The 22,301-nt window shown below is 43.8% G+C and overlaps 1 protein-coding gene across 1 annotated transcript in view; it reads right to left on the bottom strand.

Annotated features, from left to right (window-relative positions):
* The window catches only part of Edem1 (ER degradation enhancing alpha-mannosidase like protein 1), a 26,674-nt gene that overhangs the window by 1,749 nt on the left and 2,624 nt on the right, over positions 1–22,301 (bottom strand). Inside the window, exons 2-10 of the mRNA XM_021165114.2 lie at positions 16,570–16,642; positions 12,249–12,352; positions 10,783–10,954; positions 8,995–9,178; positions 7,148–7,322; positions 5,402–5,522; positions 4,732–4,902; positions 2,710–2,783; positions 1,404–1,500 (exon numbers count right to left, since the gene is read on the bottom strand). Coding sequence (XP_021020773.1) covers positions 1,404–1,500; positions 2,710–2,783; positions 4,732–4,902; positions 5,402–5,522; positions 7,148–7,322; positions 8,995–9,178; positions 10,783–10,954; positions 12,249–12,352; positions 16,570–16,642 — 1,171 coding nt within the window. The remainder of the gene's footprint in view (positions 1–1,403; positions 1,501–2,709; positions 2,784–4,731; positions 4,903–5,401; positions 5,523–7,147; positions 7,323–8,994; positions 9,179–10,782; positions 10,955–12,248; positions 12,353–16,569; positions 16,643–22,301) is intronic.

The following is a 22,301-nucleotide window of genomic DNA, read 5'->3' as shown; positions in this document are numbered from 1 at the left end:
GGGGAGGGGAGGGGAGGGGAGGGGAGGGGAGGCAGTCTAGGGCTGGCATACATCTCTACTAAGACCTTACAGAGCACACGCAGGCCCTGGGGCCCTGGGGTCAATCCCTAAGACCAACTTTAACAACAATCCTACAACTGGTAATAGTAGTAGTTTTTGAACTAGCTCACAGCAAAGGGTTCTGAGCTGCTAGGGAACAAAACCAGACAAAAAGGCATCAGTTAAAAGCCCTGATTTCCAGCCCAGGGTGGCAATGCACTATTTTTGTTTAAATTTGTGTGCCCGGGTGAGTCCCAACCCTTACTCCTTCTCCAGAACCGGAGAATCAAAGGATCCAGGATCCAAGCACAGACAGTCTGTAAGTACTCCCCAGAAAAATTTCAAACCACCCCCTGAGTCCTCACACCTAATCCTGGAACTAGCTCTACCTCATCCACCCCCAGATCATATACATAGATGCTGGATGGGAAGGACATGGACTTTAACCCATCATCTCAGTCAAAACTTGGCTTCACATAGAATCAGTACAGGCATCTGTCAAAATTAAATCCTCTAGCCCAATTCTTTTCAAATATCTGGACTCAGTGTAAAGGAGGTGTTCACAAGGGTTTAGGGTCATTGCTACCTAGCTAGCCCCAGGCCTGAGGACCAGTGAATTAAAGGACAGAACCTATCAGTACTGCTGCTGCCCTTGAATCAACCCTCTGTGCCTTCAAAGTGTTGTTTGTATGTAGCCATGATAGAAAAGAGCTTACAGACATGAGCATACAGGTACTACATGTTTGTGACAGAAGGCAGAAGCTGCAAGAGCCCTGGCAATGGCTCAAGACTCAGTTCTGCCATGTGGTCACCCAGGACCACAGTAAGCTGGCTGAGCTCTCAGTCTAAGTTGTAGTTCCCCAGAGGGTAGAATGAAAAGTAACTATACAATCCACGGTCTCTTAGGTCTGGACATTCCCCCACCCCCACACATATACAGGCATGCCTGAAGATACGTACGAGGATCAGGAGACCCTGCTGTACCTCGGAGCCATCAACACCACTCTCATATTGGAAATGTCGCTCAGTGGTAAAATACCTGCTTGGCTTACACGAGGCTCTGAGCTCAAAGCTGCTTCCCTCCTCACAGAGCCCGAAGAACACTAGCAAAGCTGGTTTTCTCTCTGTCCTTACCAGCATTTTCCACAGCTCCTAACCCTAAGCTTACATGACAAACAACTTCTCTAGGAGGCTGACAACCAGGAAGTCAGAGAGCAATATCCTTTTGTCCTGACAAGGCCTGTAACTCCAGGAACGTAGACTGTCCAGCACACTGTAAACAAGTGAGTAGTAAATATTTCTTGTACAGACGATTTTGCTCTCTGAGCACTAAATACCTCTGGTTAATCTTAGGACACACATACCAGATACAAGTACTTGCAAGTCTCGCTGAGAAAGAAGCTTTCCATCCGGTCTTCTTTAGACTTGTCTATGACGTGATGCAGCGTAGCATATCCACATCTACAGAATAAGGGTCCAGTTAGCCCTGCTTTAGGCTCCTTCCCCTGCGCTCTCTGCCCGTCAGAATAGTCTACTACCAAGAGAACCAACTTACTTCTCCAACACCTCATAAAAATAACTTTGCTAGGGCTTTTGTTTGCTTTTTGTTTTAACATGAATTGTTTGCAAATTGACCTGAGAGCATTCTTGGATTGCGTCATCTCCGGTTAGCTCCAAGCTTGGGATGAGGTCAGTGGAGGGAAACACAGCATCATGAAAAAGACTGGCAATACATTTAGAAGGACTGACCTAAACTGTTCACCCCAGGATTTGTAGAACTGCATTATTATTGGCATAGCCTAAAACAGTATTTTTCGATCATATATTTCTGAGGTATATACAAAACAGCAGGATACAAAATCAAAATACAGATATGTTTATGTGTGTGTGTGTGTGTGTGTATGCACACACAACATATGCATAAATGAAACAAATATATTGAGAAGATTCTAAGCATGGTACTTCAGTGTTTATCATGGTAATCTATAGGTGTAATCATAAGAATATTTCACTCTTAATATCTTCTATGCTGCTTAACTGCTTTAATGAATTACTGGCATAAAAAGTAAACTCCCCAGGTGTGGGGAGAGAAAAGATTCCTGCAGGTTCTCTGGCCTCCACTCACAAACCCCTTTTCTCACATATACACATTCATGCACACACGCAATAAATAAACGTAGTTTTAAAAATCCTAATAAAGGGACTAGAGATGACTCAGCACAGGAGCACTCAGTGTCCTCTCTGAGGACCTCAATTTGGTTCCCAGCACCCACACCGGGCAGCTCACAACCAACTATAAGTCCCTACATAGACACATACTCCCAGATAAATTAAAATATTAAAAAACAAATAAACTTGAGGGATAAAGAAATGGCTTAGGGGTTAAGAGCACTAGCTGCTCTTCCAGAGGACTCGGGGTCAATTCCCAGCACTCACATGGCAACTTACAAGCATCTATAATCCAGTCTCAGGGGATCCGATGCCCTCTTCTGGTCTCCAAGAACACCAGGTACATACATGGTGCACAAACATACATGCAGATAAAACATTCATATACATAAAATACATAATTTTTAATTTAAAGTTTTAAAACTAACATTTCTACAGAATAACTCTCAGTCCGCCAATCACAAACATCCAAACAATAAAATAAGGAACATAGAAACTGACTTGACTTTTGTGTATTTTTCAAGACTCTGCAGAATGTCCATTCCTACGTGGAGGTAGAAGGGATTCTTGGTTGCCTAGACAGAACATAGAGAATGTTACTCCAGAAGGGCTTGGAAGAGATACCATCCACACACACTGTGGGCCTGCAGGGGCTCCCTAAGGGGCTGGATCCCTGGCTAACAGAAGGACCAGAGCCACACTCCCACTTCATCTGATGAAGGTGTTCACTACACAAACACCTGTGATGTGCTTAGCTGTACTCCGGGTTAGGAACTCTTCAACAGGGCAGAGCACTCCTTTGGCTCTACTGATGCTTAGCATGGTGCCTGCAGGTACCATACAGATCAGAGAGCAAGCCCGGTTTCTGTCCTGCCTCGGAGCTCCCTAGAAACTTAATATGCAGAAGGTGGTTAGTAAGACTTTGCCTCGTCCAGTTACTGCACTGAGAGGGCAGAGAGGGCAACTATGCTTCAGAGGCTCGACAGGACTCTAAGAGGCCTGCACACTTTCTTCTGACCACCCAGGAAGTCCAACCTCAGGGCCTTACTTCTCTGTCACCAGCAATCTGGTTATTTTAGTGGAGGAAATTCTCTGGAAGATGAGGCTTCCACCCCAAGCTTCTAATTCATGCCTACTGCCAACCTATAGCAACCAAAGGAAACAAGCAGCATGTTAGCTGCCTAAGACTGAGAGCCTGGGATGGCCCTAGAGGAGAAACCTGTAAAGGAAATATTCCTCTGGATGCTAAGAACACAGCGGGCAAGGATGGCAGCAGGGCTAAACTGATGACACGGCACAGAGCAGCAAGTAAGATGGCTACAGAGCTTGGCTTTATTCTAGGCTCAGAGAAACCACACCTGACATCACCTATTCCCTTTTTCAAGAGTCTCTAAACCTTGTGAGATCTCTCAAGAGATAAAAGTACTGACATTAGTTTCATTGAATTTCCCCAAAACAGGGGGGGGGAGGGGAGAGGAAGAATGTCTTGTGGACTGTGTGGAAGCATCACCTGTCAATAAAAAGCTGATGGCCTATTAGCAAAAGGCAGGAACCCGGAAAGGTAATCAGGTGGGAAGATTCTCTACTCAAAGTCCGAGTAGACAAACATATGAAACTGAGGAGAGGAGAGGTAACCAGCCACATGGCACACATAGTATTGAATAATAGAATAGGTTATATAAGTTATAAGCTACTTAGGGAACAAGCCCTAGCTTAAGGCCTAGACATTATTCATAAATAATTGAGTCTCAGAATTGTTATTTGGGAGCTGGGCAGGGGTAGAAAAGACTTCAGTTTCACACTCACATGCACTCACATGCACACACACACATGCACGCACGTATCCTATTTTTTCAACCTAGAAGACTTCTAGTTCAGTCTAATTTTTAAAAATAAATATAAAGCATGGAACCCATCCTACCTTGAGCATCTAGAAGGATGAGGATCCCTGCACACTGCAGATGCCCACCTCCTACGTCCTATCTCCTAAGCTCCCTGGAGCCACCTCTGTTTACCCTGAGGAGTTTGTGAGTGTGCATGCGTATAGAGCAGGTGGAAGGTGTGTATCAGGCTTCATTTGTCGCGGAGACATCTCCTCTTTTACTACAGTAATTGCTTAAAAATAAACCCCTCATTAAAAGAAGAGAGAGAAAGAGAGAGAGAGAGAGAGAGAGAGAGAGAGAGAGAGAGAGAGAGAAAGGGAAGGAAGGAAGGAAGGAAAGAAGGAAGGAAGGAAGGAAGGAAGGAAGGAAGGAATTTTTATGTCAATACTTTTTTTTGCAAACCATAAAATAAAACTGCACCCCCACCCAGCTCCCACAACAGTTCTTTGGTCAAACAAGTCTGGAAAACACTAAAAGATTCCACCTTCCCTTGAGCATTTAAAGAAAAATAAAGCCCATATTTGCAGACACTTTCTCCATTCTACAGCATCAACAGAAGTGACCTCTAGCAAGACAGAAAAGGGCAGAAATAGGAAGAGTCGCTATGCAACAGCAAGCCACTGCTCAGTGGGCCCATTACCTGGTACAGGAGATATGTAGACTCCACTAGCTCTGGTCTCAGAGGGTAGAAGAGAACATCAGGGGCTTGGAGTTGCCAGTTATAGCGCTCAGGGAGGGCCCCGTACCGCTTCCATATGGCATAGTAGAAGGCATGTAGGCAGATGGCATCTTCCACATCCCCTATCAGAACCTAGAAAGACAATATAGGCAAATAACCTAAAATCCCAAGCAGATTTGCACATCTAGGGACTAATTTCACAGAGCGATCAAGATGTGCTAGTAACCTCCCAAATCCAAAGGAGCCAGAAAATGCTAAGAATAAAAGAAGAGAGGAGCTTTCCCAATAATCTCTCTCTCCCTCCCTCCCCCTCCCCCTCTGTGCATGTGTGTGGCATATGGACACATGTGCATTTGCTCATGCTTATTCCTATGGATGAAGTAGGCTGCTCTGTCACTCTCCCCCTTACTCCCTGGAGCTAGACTAGCAACAGTCAACCCCCACTGAACTTCTTATCTCTGTGCCCTGCCTACCCCTCTCCCCCAGCCCTGGAATGACGGGGCCATGCTGCCACCACTGTCCTTTTAGGTGCATGCTGAAGATTCAAACTCAGGCCTGCAGGTTCATACAGCAACACTCTTACCCACTGAGCTGTCTCACCAGCCCTTCTCAACACAACCCTGCCAAATACCTGCAGCCCAGGGAAGAAAGCCTGCAGCGAGTCAATCCAGGTGTTCATGAGCTGCCCACTGAACATGTTCACGTTGACGTAGAGCGGTGGGTCTCCTTCTCCTTCGTTGCAGGCTTCCCGGCTGTGAATCCAGAGAGCACAGGCAAAGGTGAAAGGGAAGCTCACTCTGTCCCTCTGGCGTCTACCTCCCTGTGTGTCACTGAAGCAAAATCAATGCTAACTTTTTCCCAACTCTTCCCTTAAGTCTTTGGCAGTAAGACTGCCTGTAGGTGTCTATACACGAACCTACTTCTTTTTTTTTTTTTTTTTTTTGGTTTTTCGAGACAGGGTTTCTCTGTGTAGCCCTGGCTGTCCTGGAACTCACTCTGTAGACCAGGCTGGCATCGAACTCAGAAATCTGCCTGCCTCTGCCTCCCAAGTACTGTGATTAAAGGCGTGCGCCACCACCGCCCGGCAAGAACCTACTTCTAAACATATCCTCTGTGGACTTCACTACATTTACAGAAAGCACTTTCACATTTGGGTTTCAGAACAGTGACATGGAGCAGAATTGATCTGTGCTGGCCTTGACTCAAGCAGGGATACACATGTGTTTTATTCTGTTTAGAGTCTCTTTTCTGGTACAGAGAGAACACAGCATTGGGAAAATAATTTTTAAAAAGGGGGCGGGGGCTGTGGAGATGCATCAATGCATCAAGGCAGGACCTGAGAGCTTTCTACTCAATTTAGTGCGGTATTTTGTAAAGCTGAAGTGAGCTGGGCACAGTAGTGAATGCCTGTAATCATCACACCCAAGAGTGAGGCAGGAGGATAGCAAGTCTTAGAAGACAGAGCACACTTCAGCAAAAAGTGGTGAAACTGCAATGCCACAGAGAAAATAAGCATATTCTCCCCATAGCAATGACATTCGAATTCACAGCAATCTACACTTGCAGTTTATGAGGGTTGTCTGAGCACACAACCAACAGAGCTGTAGCAACAATTATTCTCCAGCGCCTCACACTAAGGAAGAGAACACAGAGAAAAGCAAAGGGCAGCTCTAGCCAAAAGCCTTACACAGGTTTTTTGTTTTTGTTTTTGTTTGGGGGGGGAGGGCAGGGGGCAAGAGTTTATGTGTGTGTGTGCATTTGTAAGTGTCTACATGTACATTCAAGTATGTACTTTTGAATGCCGAGACAGGCCAGAAGGAGGCATCAGACACCCTGGACCTGGAGTTATAGACGGTTGTGAGCCACCACCACCACATACAGGTTTTAGAAATCAAACTTGGGACCTCTGCAAAAGCCTCTGCCAGATGTGGTTCCAGAACTTGGGAAGCAGAGGCAAGAGAACTGCTGCCGATCTGGGTCCAAATGAATAGCAGGCCAGACAGGCCTCTCCAGTGACACTCTACCCCCTACATTTTTAAACTCAAGGAAGACGTTTGGCAAGAAAGGTTACAGAGTGAAGACACTTGCCATTGAGAATGAACAACTGGATTCCATTCCTGTGCTAACACAGTAAGAGAGAACCAACTCCTGCATGCTGTCCCTCTGACCTCCACACATGTGCCATGGCATGCACCCCTCTCCAACTGCACGCTGTCCCTCTGACCTCCACACATGTGCCATAGCATGCACCCCTCTCCAAAAACAATAAAATTCATCATCATCATCATCATCATCATTTTTTAAAATTAAAGGAGAACTGGGCAGGTACATTTCTAAACACACTGTATGGCAAAGAAGCAATGTCTGGGACACACACCCTCTTCGCAGGTAGCTCTGGATGCTCTGATACGCAGCATTAAACATCTCTAGATCTTCTTTTTCTCCAAAAAGAATGTAAGATTTCAAGAGGTACTCATAGAAGGAATCCAGCCCAGCACCCAAGCCACTCTGCTTTCCAACCCAATGGCCTGTCTGGATGTTCACAACATTGCCTGTAGAAACAAACAAACAAACAAGGCACTTAGGTCTCAACTGTGGCAGAAGGATTAGGGGCATGGCCCTCCTACTTCTGTGTCGCTGCTTCGCAGCATCCCCATCCCTGCCAGAGATAAGGAATGGGTACTTAAGATCACTGGATAACAGAAAGATCACTCTATAGCAGTCAGGTGTATGATAAGGAATGGGTACTTAAGATCACTGGATAACAGAAAGATCACTCTGTAGCAGTCAGGTGTATACGCATGTCTGCATGCAAGAAGTATTTAGCCACAGATGAAAAATGGGGATAAACATGAAAAAAAAAATGACTCAACTTTTTGCTTTCCCACAGTGGTAATGCATTTCAAAACCCAAAGGAATATTCACAGCCTTTTACCCCGTGTTCTCATTCCTTGGAATTTGTCCTGAAAATAATGCTTACAGAAGCAAAAGGTCAGCACTGGGGATATAAGGGCAGTGGTGGAGGAGCTGCCTAACACATACAAGGACACCACAAAAAATAGCCAGACATGGCAGTGCACAGCTGTACACGGTGAGGAGTTTAAGGGCATTTCGGGCTGTACAGAGAGTGGAAGCTACATGCTACATAGCAAGACTTTTATAGGGGGAAAAAAATGTACAGGTTTGAAAAGTGGTAACTATGAAAGCAAGGCAACAACCTGGAAACATTAGACTGCTCTGCCACGTGCATCCAGCATAGAAACATCATTTCTATCAGTTGTATGTAATACGGAAAGCCACAAAAGCTAACTCAGGACAGGCTGGGAGGGCCTCCTGACACTAAGCAGTCAATCATGTGGAGACAAGGTCTCACTCTGCAGCCCAGGCTAGCCTCAGACTCACCCTAACTCCTGCCTCACTCACAGGTGTGTCACCACATTCAGCCTGAGTGGTTTTATTTCTACTGTTGCTATTCATTGTATAAAGTTTGCAGATGAATTTCAGAAGACAGAAATCACTTTTAAAAACCTTTTATAAATAACCCAATATGGTCCCCAAACAACCAAGTTACTTCCAGATGCCAAAAAGAAAATATGTCCCAATAAGACAATTTTATGATGTTAAAAACCCATCTTAAAACAACACTGAGTTACCAAAATATGGGTAGCTACCAAAGATGAACATCATGATGAATACATAGAGGATATTATTTGTTATTATGTCTATTACTAATGCTTAAAACCTTCTATAATGAGTTTTAAATATCTTGACTAAATATTCTCAAGGGGAAAAAAATCTAATATATGTTTCATCTAGGCTTGTACTACTGGATTGTTTTTCTTTTCTTTTCTTTTTTTTTGTTTTTAAGGAAATGGTAAATTCCTGTATTTTTAGAACCTTATATTGAAAGTAATAAAGTTTGCCTCTGAGACAGTTCTTTTTATGGCATTTCTATTAACAATAATTTCCAATGGAATATACCAAGGGATCCAAACTGAGGGGGCTCTTAACAGCTGAACTATTATTATCTTCCACCAAACCCTAAAACTTTACACTAAGCAAAAGGCCACGTGAAGAAGCTTAACTCACTATGCACCAATGGCCTTTGGATTTTCAGATCCAGTGGTACAGGGAAGACGAAGTACTGTGCAGAGCTTCAAGGAAGGAGGAGAAAAGGGGACCAAAGGCTGTAGGAACCAACAGATAGCAGAGGGGGACTCCCACCTAGTAATCCTGTATCGTTGCTCCGCAGGTTCCAGAGGGCTTTCACAGCTCGTCTGGCAACCCACTCAAAAGTGGAATCCCCCAGCAGCCGGCTCAGAATCCCAAATTCCACCAGGAGAGAACCGGCCCCCGCTGTGCAGGTCTCATTATTGCTGTCAGGAGGAACACCTGTCTTCAGATTCACCTGCAGTGGGAAGAATCAAAGGCGGTGTAGAAACCCTAAGGGTGTTAAACAACGACCCCAGCACTTGAGAGGCCAAGGCAGAAGGGTCATAAGTTGGAGGCCAGCCTGACTACAGAGCAAGTTCAAGGACAGCCTCAGCTCACAGCAAGCTCTCAATTAAAAAAAATAAGAAAGAAAATTATAGCAAAACTTAAAAATTCACCGTGCTGAAAAGTTACACCATGAGTATGACACTCAGCTAATGACCCAGGCTCACTGTGACTCAGTCACCACTTGTCATGTTACACACAGTAGGAACAGAGTCTGTCATCTTATTATGACATTACTCATAAACCATCTCTTTCTGCCAAGTGTCCTTCAAGATTACAGAAGCACCAAGCTCAAAGGTGTTCTGAATACAAATGTCCCTCAAAGGCTCATGTATTTGAACAGTGGGGCTGTTGCCTGAGTTTAGAGAACCTCTAAGAGATACAACCTTGCTGGAGGAAGTACATCAATGGGAGTTAGTGGGCTTTGAGGGTTTATAGCCTCATCCTACTTCCTGTTCACTCTTTCTACTTCCTGTTCACTCTTTCTGCTTCCTGTGTGAAATAAGACCAGTCAGTTCCTGCTCCTGCTGCCTGTGCCAGTCCTTCACTGACATTTCCAACTCTCCCTCTGGAGCCATCAGCTACACTACACTCTTCTGTTAGATTGCTTCGGGTCCTGGTGTTTCATCACAGCATCAGATATAACTACCATGAGGCTACACACAAATACAAGCTATAAATGGCTTCTAAACTTCAAGGAATGTCTAACAACTCCTCAGCAAACACAAACAACTGGTAGACTGGGAAAGAGGCAGCAGATCAGCCCAGTATGACAGTCAGTTACATCATGGAGAGCCTGTGGTCTGGCATTTCTCCCTGCTTACCACGAAGGCTCACACAATTCCTACAGGAGTTATTTGGCTTACTAAAATCAGATGCCACAAATATACAATCTCACTTTAGCATCTAATTGGCTGTTTCTACAGGCTTCACTTACAGGCATTTGAAGCATTCAAATGAACATTCACTGAGCTCTTCCAACACATGAGGATCTTTGGGAAATATATCCAAGTCAGAAATGAAGAAACATTCTCTATACTGTCTAGTAAGAGAAAATCAAACCACACATGAACAGTGAACATGGTTCTTCAAGGCAAAAGGCTAACTGCTCTATTACTGTGTGTCTAGCACACAGAAGGTACTCAGCAAATGCTGAAAGAAGTTTTAAAAATTGATATTATGGGGTGAAAGAGATGTGGTTAAGAGCACTGGCTGTTCTTTCAGAACACCAATGAAGATTTTTTAGAAATGACATTATGTTTAGGACCAAATCCCCTCCAAGGACATAGCTCCCTTCTTAAACCCAGGCCCATCCCTTTTATAAGTCTTAATTCAAGAACACAATGAACTGTGAACCACAAAGGAGCAAGGCAGCCAGATCTGGTAACTCATGCCTGCAATGCAACACCTGGAAGTCTGAGGCAAAAAATCCACAAGTTCAAGGCCAGCCTGAGCTACATGGCACAAGACCAGTTCTCAAAAACAGCAAAACAATGAAACAAACCTGTCACTTACCCGAGGATAGGGGATCCCTGTCTTGGTGTTTTCAAAGGCTGGAAGGAGCCGCACAGCCAAGTCATGGGCCATGTACAACAATTCATTATCATAATCTTCAATTGTCATGTCACCAAAGGGCTGTTTGGAGTCAGTTATTATTCTGTGAGCAGAAAGGAGGCTTCCCAGAACCCTAAGAGCAGGAAATAATAATAATTGCAACATCAACAACAACAACAACAACAACAAAAGCATGTTCTTACAAGTGTACAGAATCCGGTTTACAAAGAAAACCTGACTCTACTTTTCAGGATCCAAGCTGCCTGGAGCAGAAGGACCTGACTCAGCATCTTCCTACAGTCCTCTCTGGCTCTAAGTAACTGATTCTCAGCTCACTGCACTGCTGACGAAAAGAAGGGGAATCAGTCATTCAAGACAACTGAGGATACCACCTAAAGCTTTAACGTCTTAATCTTAGGGCATTAAGAAGAGGAACCAGGGCTGGTGAGATGGCTCAGTGGGTAAGAGCACCCGACTGCTCTTAGGTCTGGAGTTCAAATCCCAGAAACCACATGGTGGCTCACAACCATCCGTAATGAAATCTGACTCCCTCTTCTGGAGTGTCTGAAGACAGCTACAGTGTACTTACATATAATAAATTTTAAAAAAAAAAAAAAAGAAGAGGAACTATGTAACTTCTGCAGGTCTGACTGCCAGGAGACTGATGAACCGCCCCCTTGTGTGGTGAGACAACGTGGGGAGGGAAATGAAAAAGTGGGAGATCCTAAGAAACAGAAGGCCACCCTTTTAGATTTATGGCCTTGTATATATATATATAAATGTCCCATTGCAATTGTCTAAAAAGGACTGCAACGTTTTTCAAACAAACAATTTATCTTTTTCTTGTTTTAGAATAAATAATTTCATAACTTCAATTTCAAGGTTCAAATCTGGATCTGGATTGCTGTGTAGCAATATAATTTTATTAAAACAGAAAAAGAGTCAACGTTTCACCTTAAAGATATTCAGGCACAAAACTGGGTATAGGCTGAATCCACCATATTTAGCCATGAGTGGGTAATAAATGATAACCATACAAGAAGAAAAGACATCCAAAGAGCAAGCAGTGGGTTTTTGCAAGTGGAGAGATGCAAAACTCCATTAAAAACATGAATGAGGTTCTGGAGGCAGTAAAGGAGGAAATGGAGTCCGTGGAAGTGCATCTGTTATGTACCCACTATGTAAACACTATGTGTTTCTGTGCAGTTCAAACTGTGATGTCATACATCAAAACTACAAGTTCCCATAAATACTACACTAAAATGAACATAAATAATACACGTGGAGTGGAGTCCATACCCATGCGGACTCTGGTGAAAATACCCTCAGGGGAATTAAATCCCTTACCTACACACACACACACACACACACACACACACACACACACACACACACGAAGTCTTCAATCATTTCCTGTGTTACTTTACCTTATCGTAGCTTCGAAGACCTGGACTGTGGAATCCTTGTCAAATGAAACAGTGTTGATCACTAACTTGACTGCCTTCTGGAACTCGGATGAATTTCCCATTATCTTTAAACAGAGGAACACAAAACATTACAGCAGCTTGAAATTGACACTGAAGTGGCAGCCAGCTGCTGTGTCTATGTGTCTGTACTGCCCATGGCATTGCCACAGTGGGACTAGAAACCAAAAAGTCATTTCTCACATGCTACTCCAGGACAAAGAGCAAGCCTGTGTCCTACCACTCTCTCAAGGGTCCAATCTCCAAGTGGCACAACTGTGTGAACAACACGCACAGAGTCAATCCCTGGGATGTCTGGTCTTCCCACTCCCCTCTCCTCCAAGCTCTGAGCTGACCTATATTTACAAGGTAGACAGTTACTAAAAAGTTGTGGAATGGGAGAAAATAAGTCAGAAAATTAAGTAAGTCCAAGACATCTGCAAACCTAATTGATCTTGCTTTCCATACAGACGTGTGAGGATTCTGAGAAGCGGTGTTAATAAAACAGCATCAATCAGTGACGTAGGCCTTGGGAACTGGTTCTGGGGGTAAAAGTGCTTGTCATGCAAGTCTGGTTGATGACCTGAGTGCAGGTCTCTGAACCCATGTAGAAAGACAGCAGTTTGCCCTCTGATCTCAACGCCAAACACACAAACATGTACACACATGTACAGAAAAATAAATGAGTACTTAAAATATAAAAACAAAATATACAAACTATCAGTTCTATGACTAATTTAAAAATTAAGGCTACTATGAGACATGTGTAGATACAATACCACAGTGTGCTATTCCCTTCTGAAAGGACAAAACCGTCACAAAATGCTATAGTTTAACCGACATGGAAATGATCTGATTTCAATCATATTTTAAAACCATTTTTCTAAGGACACACACATATATACCAGTAAATAAATAAGTGGAGAAATGGATAATAACATCAAGGAGAAATGATTCTTCAGACATTCCTCCTTTGGGGTGTGCCTTATTTCTTACAATACTGATTGCTATATGTTTCTCAAGTCATATTTGCTTGGGTATAGAGCAGACTCAAACTTTCTGTTTTCAATTTTCCTTTTTAAAAGATCATGCAATCTTGTTCTGGTTGTGTGCAATGATCAGGAGACTCTTTTCCCCTAGGGGTTCTTACAGCTTATCTGCAAACATCTGTTGAAAATGCTAACAAAAAAGAGAAACCTCAACTTAAGGAACACATGAGAACTAAGCCAACACACTAGCATGTTCAAGACCAGCTATTCTACTCTGAAAAACCGCAGAAATAGGTCTGTTTCCTCACAGATGGTCTCCAAGAACAGCATCTGGTACACCTGCAAGGTTAATATGATCTCAGATCAAGCTGGGGAAGGTGATGAAATCTAGGCACACCAAAGTACACCCTGTAAGGTGCCTCATTAGATAGCCAGTGAGCACAAAGTAACCAGGGCTCAGAATTGCATAGGCCTGAGAAAGGCTGGAGAGGACAGAGGAGGGGCATCTCAGAATCTTGAAAATGCTGAAATACAGTTCCAACCTCTAACTTCAGCACTCTGGAGGCTGAGGCATAAAGATGGTCACCAGTTGGAGACTCTGCCTCAAAGAACAAAATACTCACCTCATGTGTGCAGAGTCCCAGTCCACCAAAAGAAACAAACATGCACACATGCCTATAAGCACATCACTTCAGGCTGAGGCAAGACTGCTACAAGGTTAAGGCCTTCCTGAACTTTATTGTAGAGACCCTATCTCAAAACTTAAATAAATAGGGCCAGGAAGATGGCTCCGTAAATAAGGCTACTTGCTACCAAGTTTGACAACTTGAGTATGATCCCTGGAACCCAAATGGTAGGAAAGAACTGACTCCTACAAGCTACACAAGCTGTCCTATAACCTCCACCGACAGGCTGTGTCTGAGTACACACACACATATAAGTACTAAATAAACGTTCTTAATTTGTTTAAATAACTTCTTTACCTCAACATAAAAATTAAATAAATAAAATGTTATTGTGTGACGTGGCTCTCTAATAGTCAGAATTTCTCCAGTTTGTTTGAGAACTATATTATTCAAGGGGATACCCTTAAGAATAGATTTTGGACAAAATAAGGTTAGAAAATATTCACTTAAACAAAAATCTGCAGTCCTACTATGTACCACTTACTGTCAAGTGTGGAGGAGAATACAACAAATAGGAATGATAGCATCTCTGCCCTTAGTAAGCAAGGGGGTAGAGACATAATGGATGAACAGGAGTGCTCGGGAGGCTGAGCTTGCTTAAGCTGCACATGCATCTCTTGACTCTCCTTTCCCACAGCCGGCGACTCAGCCTCCCTCTCACAGCTCCAGTGTTAGCACTAATTACGCTACATTTACTTGTCTGGGCACATTCTCAGAAGTGATGGTGGAGACTTAATGGAGCAGCAATCACTTTAGAAGGAAATACTGGGAAACTGAAAGTGCTCTGCAACTAGAGCCTAGAAGGAAACCCAACAGCCTTACCAGAACCAAGGCCCAGTCCTCTTTCTGCGATCCATAAAATGAATGCATACAACATTACCTCCAGCTCTTTCCAAGTCCTGCAACTCTACTACTAGTAAAACACAAGACAATCATGGTATAAACTTAGCTACCTTACCCAACTCCAACTCCTACCTGACAGCTTTAAACATTTCTTGGTGACATTTAAAGGAATCAGATAAATTATTAAATACAGGACTTGATATAAGATTTAATGGCTTTCTAATGGTAAAGACTTCTCAGAGAGAACAGAGGAGAGTTTGTGAAATTACTAAGGAGACTGCAGAACACTGGGAATATCCCCTGGAACCCATGCTCTGTGGTTCTATGCCATGAAGCACATAAGAGCCTGACACGTCCAGTATGGCTTAACAGAACATGTCTTACATTTATGTTTCAAGGTCTCCAGCTTCCAAAGGTCAATGAGGGATGCCAAGGGATGAGGAGTGTAAAAGCAGGACGCAGCTTGGTAGACCTCATCCGTCATAAACAACAGCCAACACCAAGAAGCAGGAAATAACAGAAGTCTACAGAGATGGCCACGTGCATAGGAAGGCACCCTGCACAGACACCCCTGAGAAGTCAGTAGCTAGAAGCATTTTAGGGTAGCTTCTGACCCTGAAATCTTCGGATTTTGTTCTTGAAGTACTGTGTTATAAGCTAAAGAGAAGAATGGCAGATTCCTAAAAAGGAGCTAACAGAAAATGACCCTTCAGAATGAACCGTTAGGAGAGATCCTTCCAGCTAAAGCCATGATTTAAAGTGAGAGTGCAGTTAGGAGAGAGAGATGTGTGTGCGGAGAAGGACGGGGTCCTCAAAGGAGAGACTGGACCATAAAGTTGCAGAAAACAAGCACAAGTTCTGATTCTTAAAGGCTCTTAGGGTTTGGGGCAAGTTTCATACTTCATAATATAGCTTAGTGTGGTCTATGTACAGGGCACAGAGAGAGGCACTTAGGAGGAGAAGCCACTGAGAGGTACAGTATCCATTTTTTGTTTGTTTTTTTTTTTTTATAAACTCTGTCCAAGAGAGAAAAGGTGGCAGGAAGGTGTGACCTGATTTCTGGAAGAGAGAGACATAGAGGCTAGAAGGTGCATATAGTGGTTGGAATGAGAAATGGGCCTGTAGGCTCATGTACTGGAACACTTGGTCCCCAGTTGCTGGTGCTGTTTGGGGACCTTATGGGACCTCTAGAAGGTACAGTCTGTGGAAGAAAACATGACTGAACATCAAGCCTCCTGATCTGGCCACCATGCCATGCCTTTCCACCACTGAGGGCTACCCTGCAGAACCGTTAAGCCAAAATAAACTCTTCTCCATAAACTTGCCCTTGGCCCTGGTGTTTCATCACAACAGGAAAGTAGCTAATACAGCCTGTGATCTAATTGTTCCACCTCCCAGGATACATAGTTTTCACTGTTTGTCAGAGTTTGAGCAAAGACGAAATCTCAGGTCATCTGACACCTTCTTCGGTTCCTAATTTGAACTAAATAGTAACTAAATTCCCCAGACTCCGTTAGGACATAGTATAGCTAAGGGGAGGAAAAAAAGTTTTCTAAAAGCTAGCCATGCATTTCTTCTCTACCTTCAAAGGAAGCACACATGTCCCCTCACAGCCTTCCCATAAAGGTCTTTAAAATAAAACTCATCAAAGTCTTCTGCGTACAGCATTGCCCCGACCCCATTCCTAGGGACATGAAGACATGCAATAGGGCCCCACCCGCTGCATCTTACTTCTCTTAATTAAAGAAGAAAAGGCTGGGCACTTACTGCCAGTGTATCCAGGGCATCAACCAGAGTCAGAGAGTAATTCCCTAGGACATCATTGATGTTCAGATTGGAACTGAAAAAGAAAGAAGTAAAATTAAACAAAGGCACTCTTCATCAAAAGTGAAACAGAAAAACGACCATAAAAGGAAACCCTCATGAGAAACTAGAACTGTGCTTATGATCCAGAAAGCAGCTGTGGGCAGACGGCAGGGTAAATAAGGCCTCCTCTCTCAAGAGCAGCAGCCTGTGCTCACAGGAGGAGCAGCTGCAGGACAGCAGAGACATGGATAGAGCTGTAGTTAGAAAACCCAAGGGGATGCCAGAGATGGACAAGTCACTCACTCTCGGAGACAGACTGTCAGCAATTCCAGATCTTTAACCCTGTCTAACTTCAAAACTCTTAATTTCACAATCATTAGGAACTGCAGAGGGATCCTGCCAGATGACCTGGTATTTCTTCACTGCTCAAACTATGACACAATGAAAACTAATGCATCTGGGAAGGTTGGGCAAACAGTGAAAAGGACCTGGTGTAGCTGAGATTCAGATCACGACTTCACTGACTGTTCACTGCCCTATTACCACAAAGCCAGAAAATTGTTACAGAGGTTCATAGGAAAATAAAATGATAGTAAAAGAAGGAATAAGTCAACTACTTAATGATCTCATTTGCTAGAGACCAACGTAAGAAAGCCCTTCTTTCATTTCTAGCCACAGCCTCACTCACATCTGGCGTCCTCCGTCTTCTCTGCATGCCACCTGCCCTGGCACATCTCAGGGTCCCTGCCCTACTTCCTCCCTATGAACAACTTTTAAGGGCAGCACCCCACAGTTCTGGATGGCCTGGTCTGCTGCATCTCTCTAGAAGGCCTCTTGGGGCTGCTAAGATGACTCGCTGAGGAAGGCCCTTGATGCTGACTCTCAGAACCAGAACCCAAATGGTAAAAAGAGAGCACTGACTCCCACACACTACCCTCACCTGTACACAGCACCACAGCATGCATGTGTGTGCGCGCACACACACACACAGCCCTGGTGGGCTTCATTCAGCATGAAATGGAACTTACATGAGGAAGCAAGCATAAACAGCTTCCGCATCTGACCCCTTTTATTTGGACCTTCCAGTGCTTCTCTTTTGCGTGTGCTGGGCACTTAATGGAGGACAAACAATGGAAAGCAAAGAACAAGTGCCCAGAGCGGGTTCTGTAGGAATCACAGCAACCCAACAGCATCACTGGAAAACTGCACTTCTTTCTTTTACTTGATTCTCTAAAAAAAAAATTGACATGATGCCAAAGGTGCTCTCAGGGTGAGCATTATGGATTCAGGTCTCTCAGAGGCAGGGCCAAGCACACAGGATCTGCCAAGGGTTGCAGGGGAGTCAAAGCAGACAGCCTCACATTCAAGTCCTCAAGAACACTTGGCTGGGTTTAAATATTTAACTACAGGCCTATGCTGCTCAGAAACAGAGAGCTCCAAACACTCACCTCACCAGAAAACCCCATTTTGCTTAGCATCCCAACTGATAGGGCTGAACAAGAACCCCATTATCACCTGGCATTAGGCCTTCTCCTGAGTTATCCCCTAATCTATGGAAAGTGGCACCCTCCACAGCTGCCCAGGGCCCATAGTAGGCACTAGTAATTGTTAGCAACCATGTTCCTTTCCATGTTTACGGTGCTTTTTCTCTTAGTCCACACATAGAAGGGACAATGCTCAACTATTGAAGAGCTGGGTTCACAGCCACTGGTAGACCGCTTGCCTCGAATGTTAAGACCCTGGGTTTGTAACTTCACACTGACCTTCCCCTCAAAACGATAAATCCTCAATAACATTAGCCAAAGAGTCAGTAACAGCTGGCAACTGTTAGCAGAGTAGGTTTTCTTTAAAATGTATTTGTAATAATTGTGATAGTTCTACTCTAGTCAGAAAATCCACTTACAGATCTAGAATGTTCACAAGAGCATTTTGAAATCTTTCTACCAAATAATACCAGCACTTAGAAGACTAGGGCAGAAGGGTATCAAGTTCTTTGATTACACAAGACCACAACTCAGAAAAAAAATTAATAACAGAAATTATCAAAATAGGAAGAGAGTAGAGAATGAGGGAAAAAAATAGATTCAATAAAACACCCGGTCCTGGCCCAACAGCATAACATTGTCCTGCTTCCATCTGTCAGCCCTTCCAACAGAACACAGCTCCGCTCCTGGACATGCTTATTGTAGTCCTGTCTCACCCAACAGCTCTTGAGGAAGTCAATCTTTCAGTACAAAAGTCAAGAGTACAAGGGGTCCCGTGTAAGCAGCTGGTAAAATCTCAACTTCCTCCAAAGTCATTGCACGTGAATGAATGCTCAATTCATCCCTGCAATTCGTCCAAGGTGACACTTGGTTCTCACTACCTCTAAACAAACAGAAGAAGGAAAGAAGAGGAGGAGAGGAGGAGGAAAAGAGGAAGAGAACAAGGAGAAGGAGGGGGAGGAGAGGAAGAATAAGATGGTGGAGAAGATGATGGCCTCAGTGCCTGCTTGAAAATCTTTGACTGTGTAGCTAATAAAATCAAGCAAAGGTGTTGTGGGGAAAAGTGCTACATTTACTCAACCTGTAAGGGATGGTCGGAAACTTTATCTGTTCTGTGTGGGCAGAAAGATAATACAACAAATAGTGCCTGCACACTCAAGGACTTAGTAATCCAGAGAGAAAGAAGGACGGGACAGGAAGGTAAATACGGTGCTCAATTCTCAAACAAAGTTAACGCCAGAATGGAGGCTCACCAGAAAGGGGTCAAACCTGAAAGGAGCAAACCAGGAGAATGACCTACCCCAGCTTAAGCAAGCCTTGAGCCCGACTCATAAAGATGTCTTTAAGAGAAATTCTAAGAGGCCACACCTCACAGACACACACACACACACACACCTGCATGAGTGTGAAGGTGTTCACATTTCTTCAGGTAAGAGGTCTGAGTAGGATTCTGAGTGTTCAGCTGTCTCTCTCCATCTTACTCCCTAGAGACAGCGTCTCTCACAGACCCTGGAACTCACCAGATAGCCAGCAAACCCCAGCAATCCTCCTGACTCCACCCTAGCCAGTGTTTGGGTTGGGTTACGAAAGAGTAGCCACACCCAGATTTGTAGGAGCTTGCTATGGAAATCTAACTCAAGTGTTCACACTTTCATAGTGCCCTCTTACCCAATTACCTTAGCCCCAGCCCAAGGCTGAGAGTGTGGCATTCTGATCGGGAGTGGGGAGGCTTCATTCCGAAGCACGTCGTTTTCCAAGGGAAACCTACCTAACTAGCACTTAGATAAGTGGCTATCTTAAGCTAGATATGTCTGGGGACCAATATTTTATCTGTTCACTTGGCATTTTCTTTGTGTTGGGAGAATATGGCTTGGGGAGTTAGCTGGATCAAGCACAGTCCCAGTTGTCATCCACGGGATCACAGAAATATCTACATTTATTTACTCAAAGGTTTGAATTTGGATTCTACAACCCAACAGTACATGGAAGCTAGATAGAGACTGGCTAGTTTTATAGGGTTCAAGATCCATTTACTTCACGTTAACTCAACACTGGGTCCGTGTCTATCAAGATAAGCATCAAGAGGATGTGACTAAAGAAACAACACAGCCAGGCATGCACCCTAACACCGCACTGAGGATACAACGAAGGCTGTTCAGCAGAGGTCACCCGCTGCCACCTATTTAGTCTGTGCTACACGAGACCCTGCCTTAATGAACGGATTTAATTTTTTTTTTAAATCCTAAAGACATTTTCTGGGCATGGTAAAAGTGTACCTTGTAATTATTGTGGGTGGAGGCAGAAGAATCCTAAAGATTTGAGGACTCTTCCTCAAAACATTTTTATCGTTGTTACTTTACTCGTTGGAGCACTAGTATTGAATTAAGGACCTCCTACACACTAGGCAAGTACTCTACCACTGAGATATATCCCCAGACCTCAAAATAAAATTTTACTTTGTGTGTGTATAAATGTGCATGTGCGTGCATGTGTGCACGTGTGTATGAGCATCCACGGGGAGGCTAGATCTGGAGGTCGGGTTATGCGTGGTTTTGAGTACTAAAAACAAATTCCAGCCCTCTGTAAGAGGAAGAAACAAGCACTTTTCACTCCTGAGCCATCGCTCCGGCCTGCAAAGGCTAATTTTGAAAAGGGCCAAAAGGTAGCTTAGTAGCAGACCACTTAATTTGGAATGGGCAAGTCTCATTATCAGTAATAAAAATATTTAAGACTTTCCCCCCCACATTTTATTTAGGAAATGTATTCAACAAAATGACAAAGCACAGGCCTGAAACACTCTGAAAAATACCAAAGCATGAGAGAACTATACCGTATAGAACAGGGACAGGAAAAAAAAAAAAGAAGTTAAGCTTTCTGTTCCTTGTTGGCCAGCATGAGTCAAGGCCACAAAGTCCCAGTGCTCTCTCACAAAGGCTTGCCAACCACAAGTCAAATGCCCCAAAGTGCTAGACATCATCCCAGTCAGAGACTGGACTTCAACTTGTACAAACTGCCAGTGTATAGGCAAAGCAAACCACAAATTATCATAGGTCTCAAAAAAACAAACAAACAAACAAACAAAAAAAAAACCAACCCTACATCCCCCAAGATGCCACTGGGACCAACTTTAACTAACCACCATCACTTCACTTTGTCAAAGAGCCCCAACCCCCACCACTACACACGGACATGGTAATCATTTCAAGAGACCCTGTCTACCCTCTCTCCTTCCTATGACACTGAAGGCACTGTCTAAAACCTGTAGTTACTTTAGATTCCAAATGATGAGAACAATTACCTATGAGGCAGTATAAGCAAGTCATCTTACAAGAACTGGCCCCTCAGTTAGGCAATGACAACTAGGAACAGAGTAACACTATTCCTAGTTAACAGGCTCACCTTGTAAGACCTGAGCTGTTACCATAATGGCCAAGACCATAAGTCGGCCCGGACTGCTTAGCTTTCTTAATCTCTCATACTCTGCACCAATCCTTCCTCTACTTGGTCGTAGGGCTCATGGCAGGTCCCTGAATCCCAACTCAAGGGGAGCAGGACCCCTGTATTTATACCTCTTCCCAAGAGGTTAATTAAGACTCTTTACTCTGCCTTGTGTCAGTTAATTGTCTCTTTAATTGGTACCTTGGGATGAGTGGCCAAGCCTGGCTCATTAGGGCAGCTGGAGCTTTTAATGGAACACTCCTGGTTACGTTAGGAACCATCCTTAGCATGAAAGGAAGACAGAAAGACTAACAGACCAGCAGACCAAAGGAAGAAGGAAAGAAGAGATTATGGGACAGCCACTTTCCAAAGAAGCCCATCCATCAGCAGAGCAGTTCCTAGTCCAGAGAAAAAGAAGAAAAGAGAAAGACAATGAGGTATACTGGACGGGGACATAGCTGATGCTGTGCTTAAGGTTCAGTTGGGAATGGCCCAGAAATGCCCTGTAAAATATTCAAGGGAGGTTAAGAGTGGTCATCTACAGATGTTCAAACCTTTTCTGTGTCTTGGTGTCAACTGTCAACCTTTGATTGACTTTTGGTACACAAACAAAAATACTGTCTTTGTAAAATAATAATTCAAAAACATCCAAAATAGGTATATGCTTAAGTTGCAGCTACATGAAGGAAGGAAGGAAGGAAGGAAGGAAGGAAGGAAGGAAGGAAGGAAGGAAGGAAAAGAAAGAAAGAAAGAAAGAAAGAAAGAAAGAAA

The sequence above is a fragment of the Mus caroli genome, chromosome 6, assembly GCF_900094665.2.
Source record: "Mus caroli chromosome 6, CAROLI_EIJ_v1.1, whole genome shotgun sequence".
Classification (NCBI taxonomy): Eukaryota; Metazoa; Chordata; class Mammalia; order Rodentia; family Muridae; genus Mus; species Mus caroli.
Note: the sequence above shows the minus strand (reverse complement) of the source record. Positions and strands in the feature narration are given on the sequence as shown.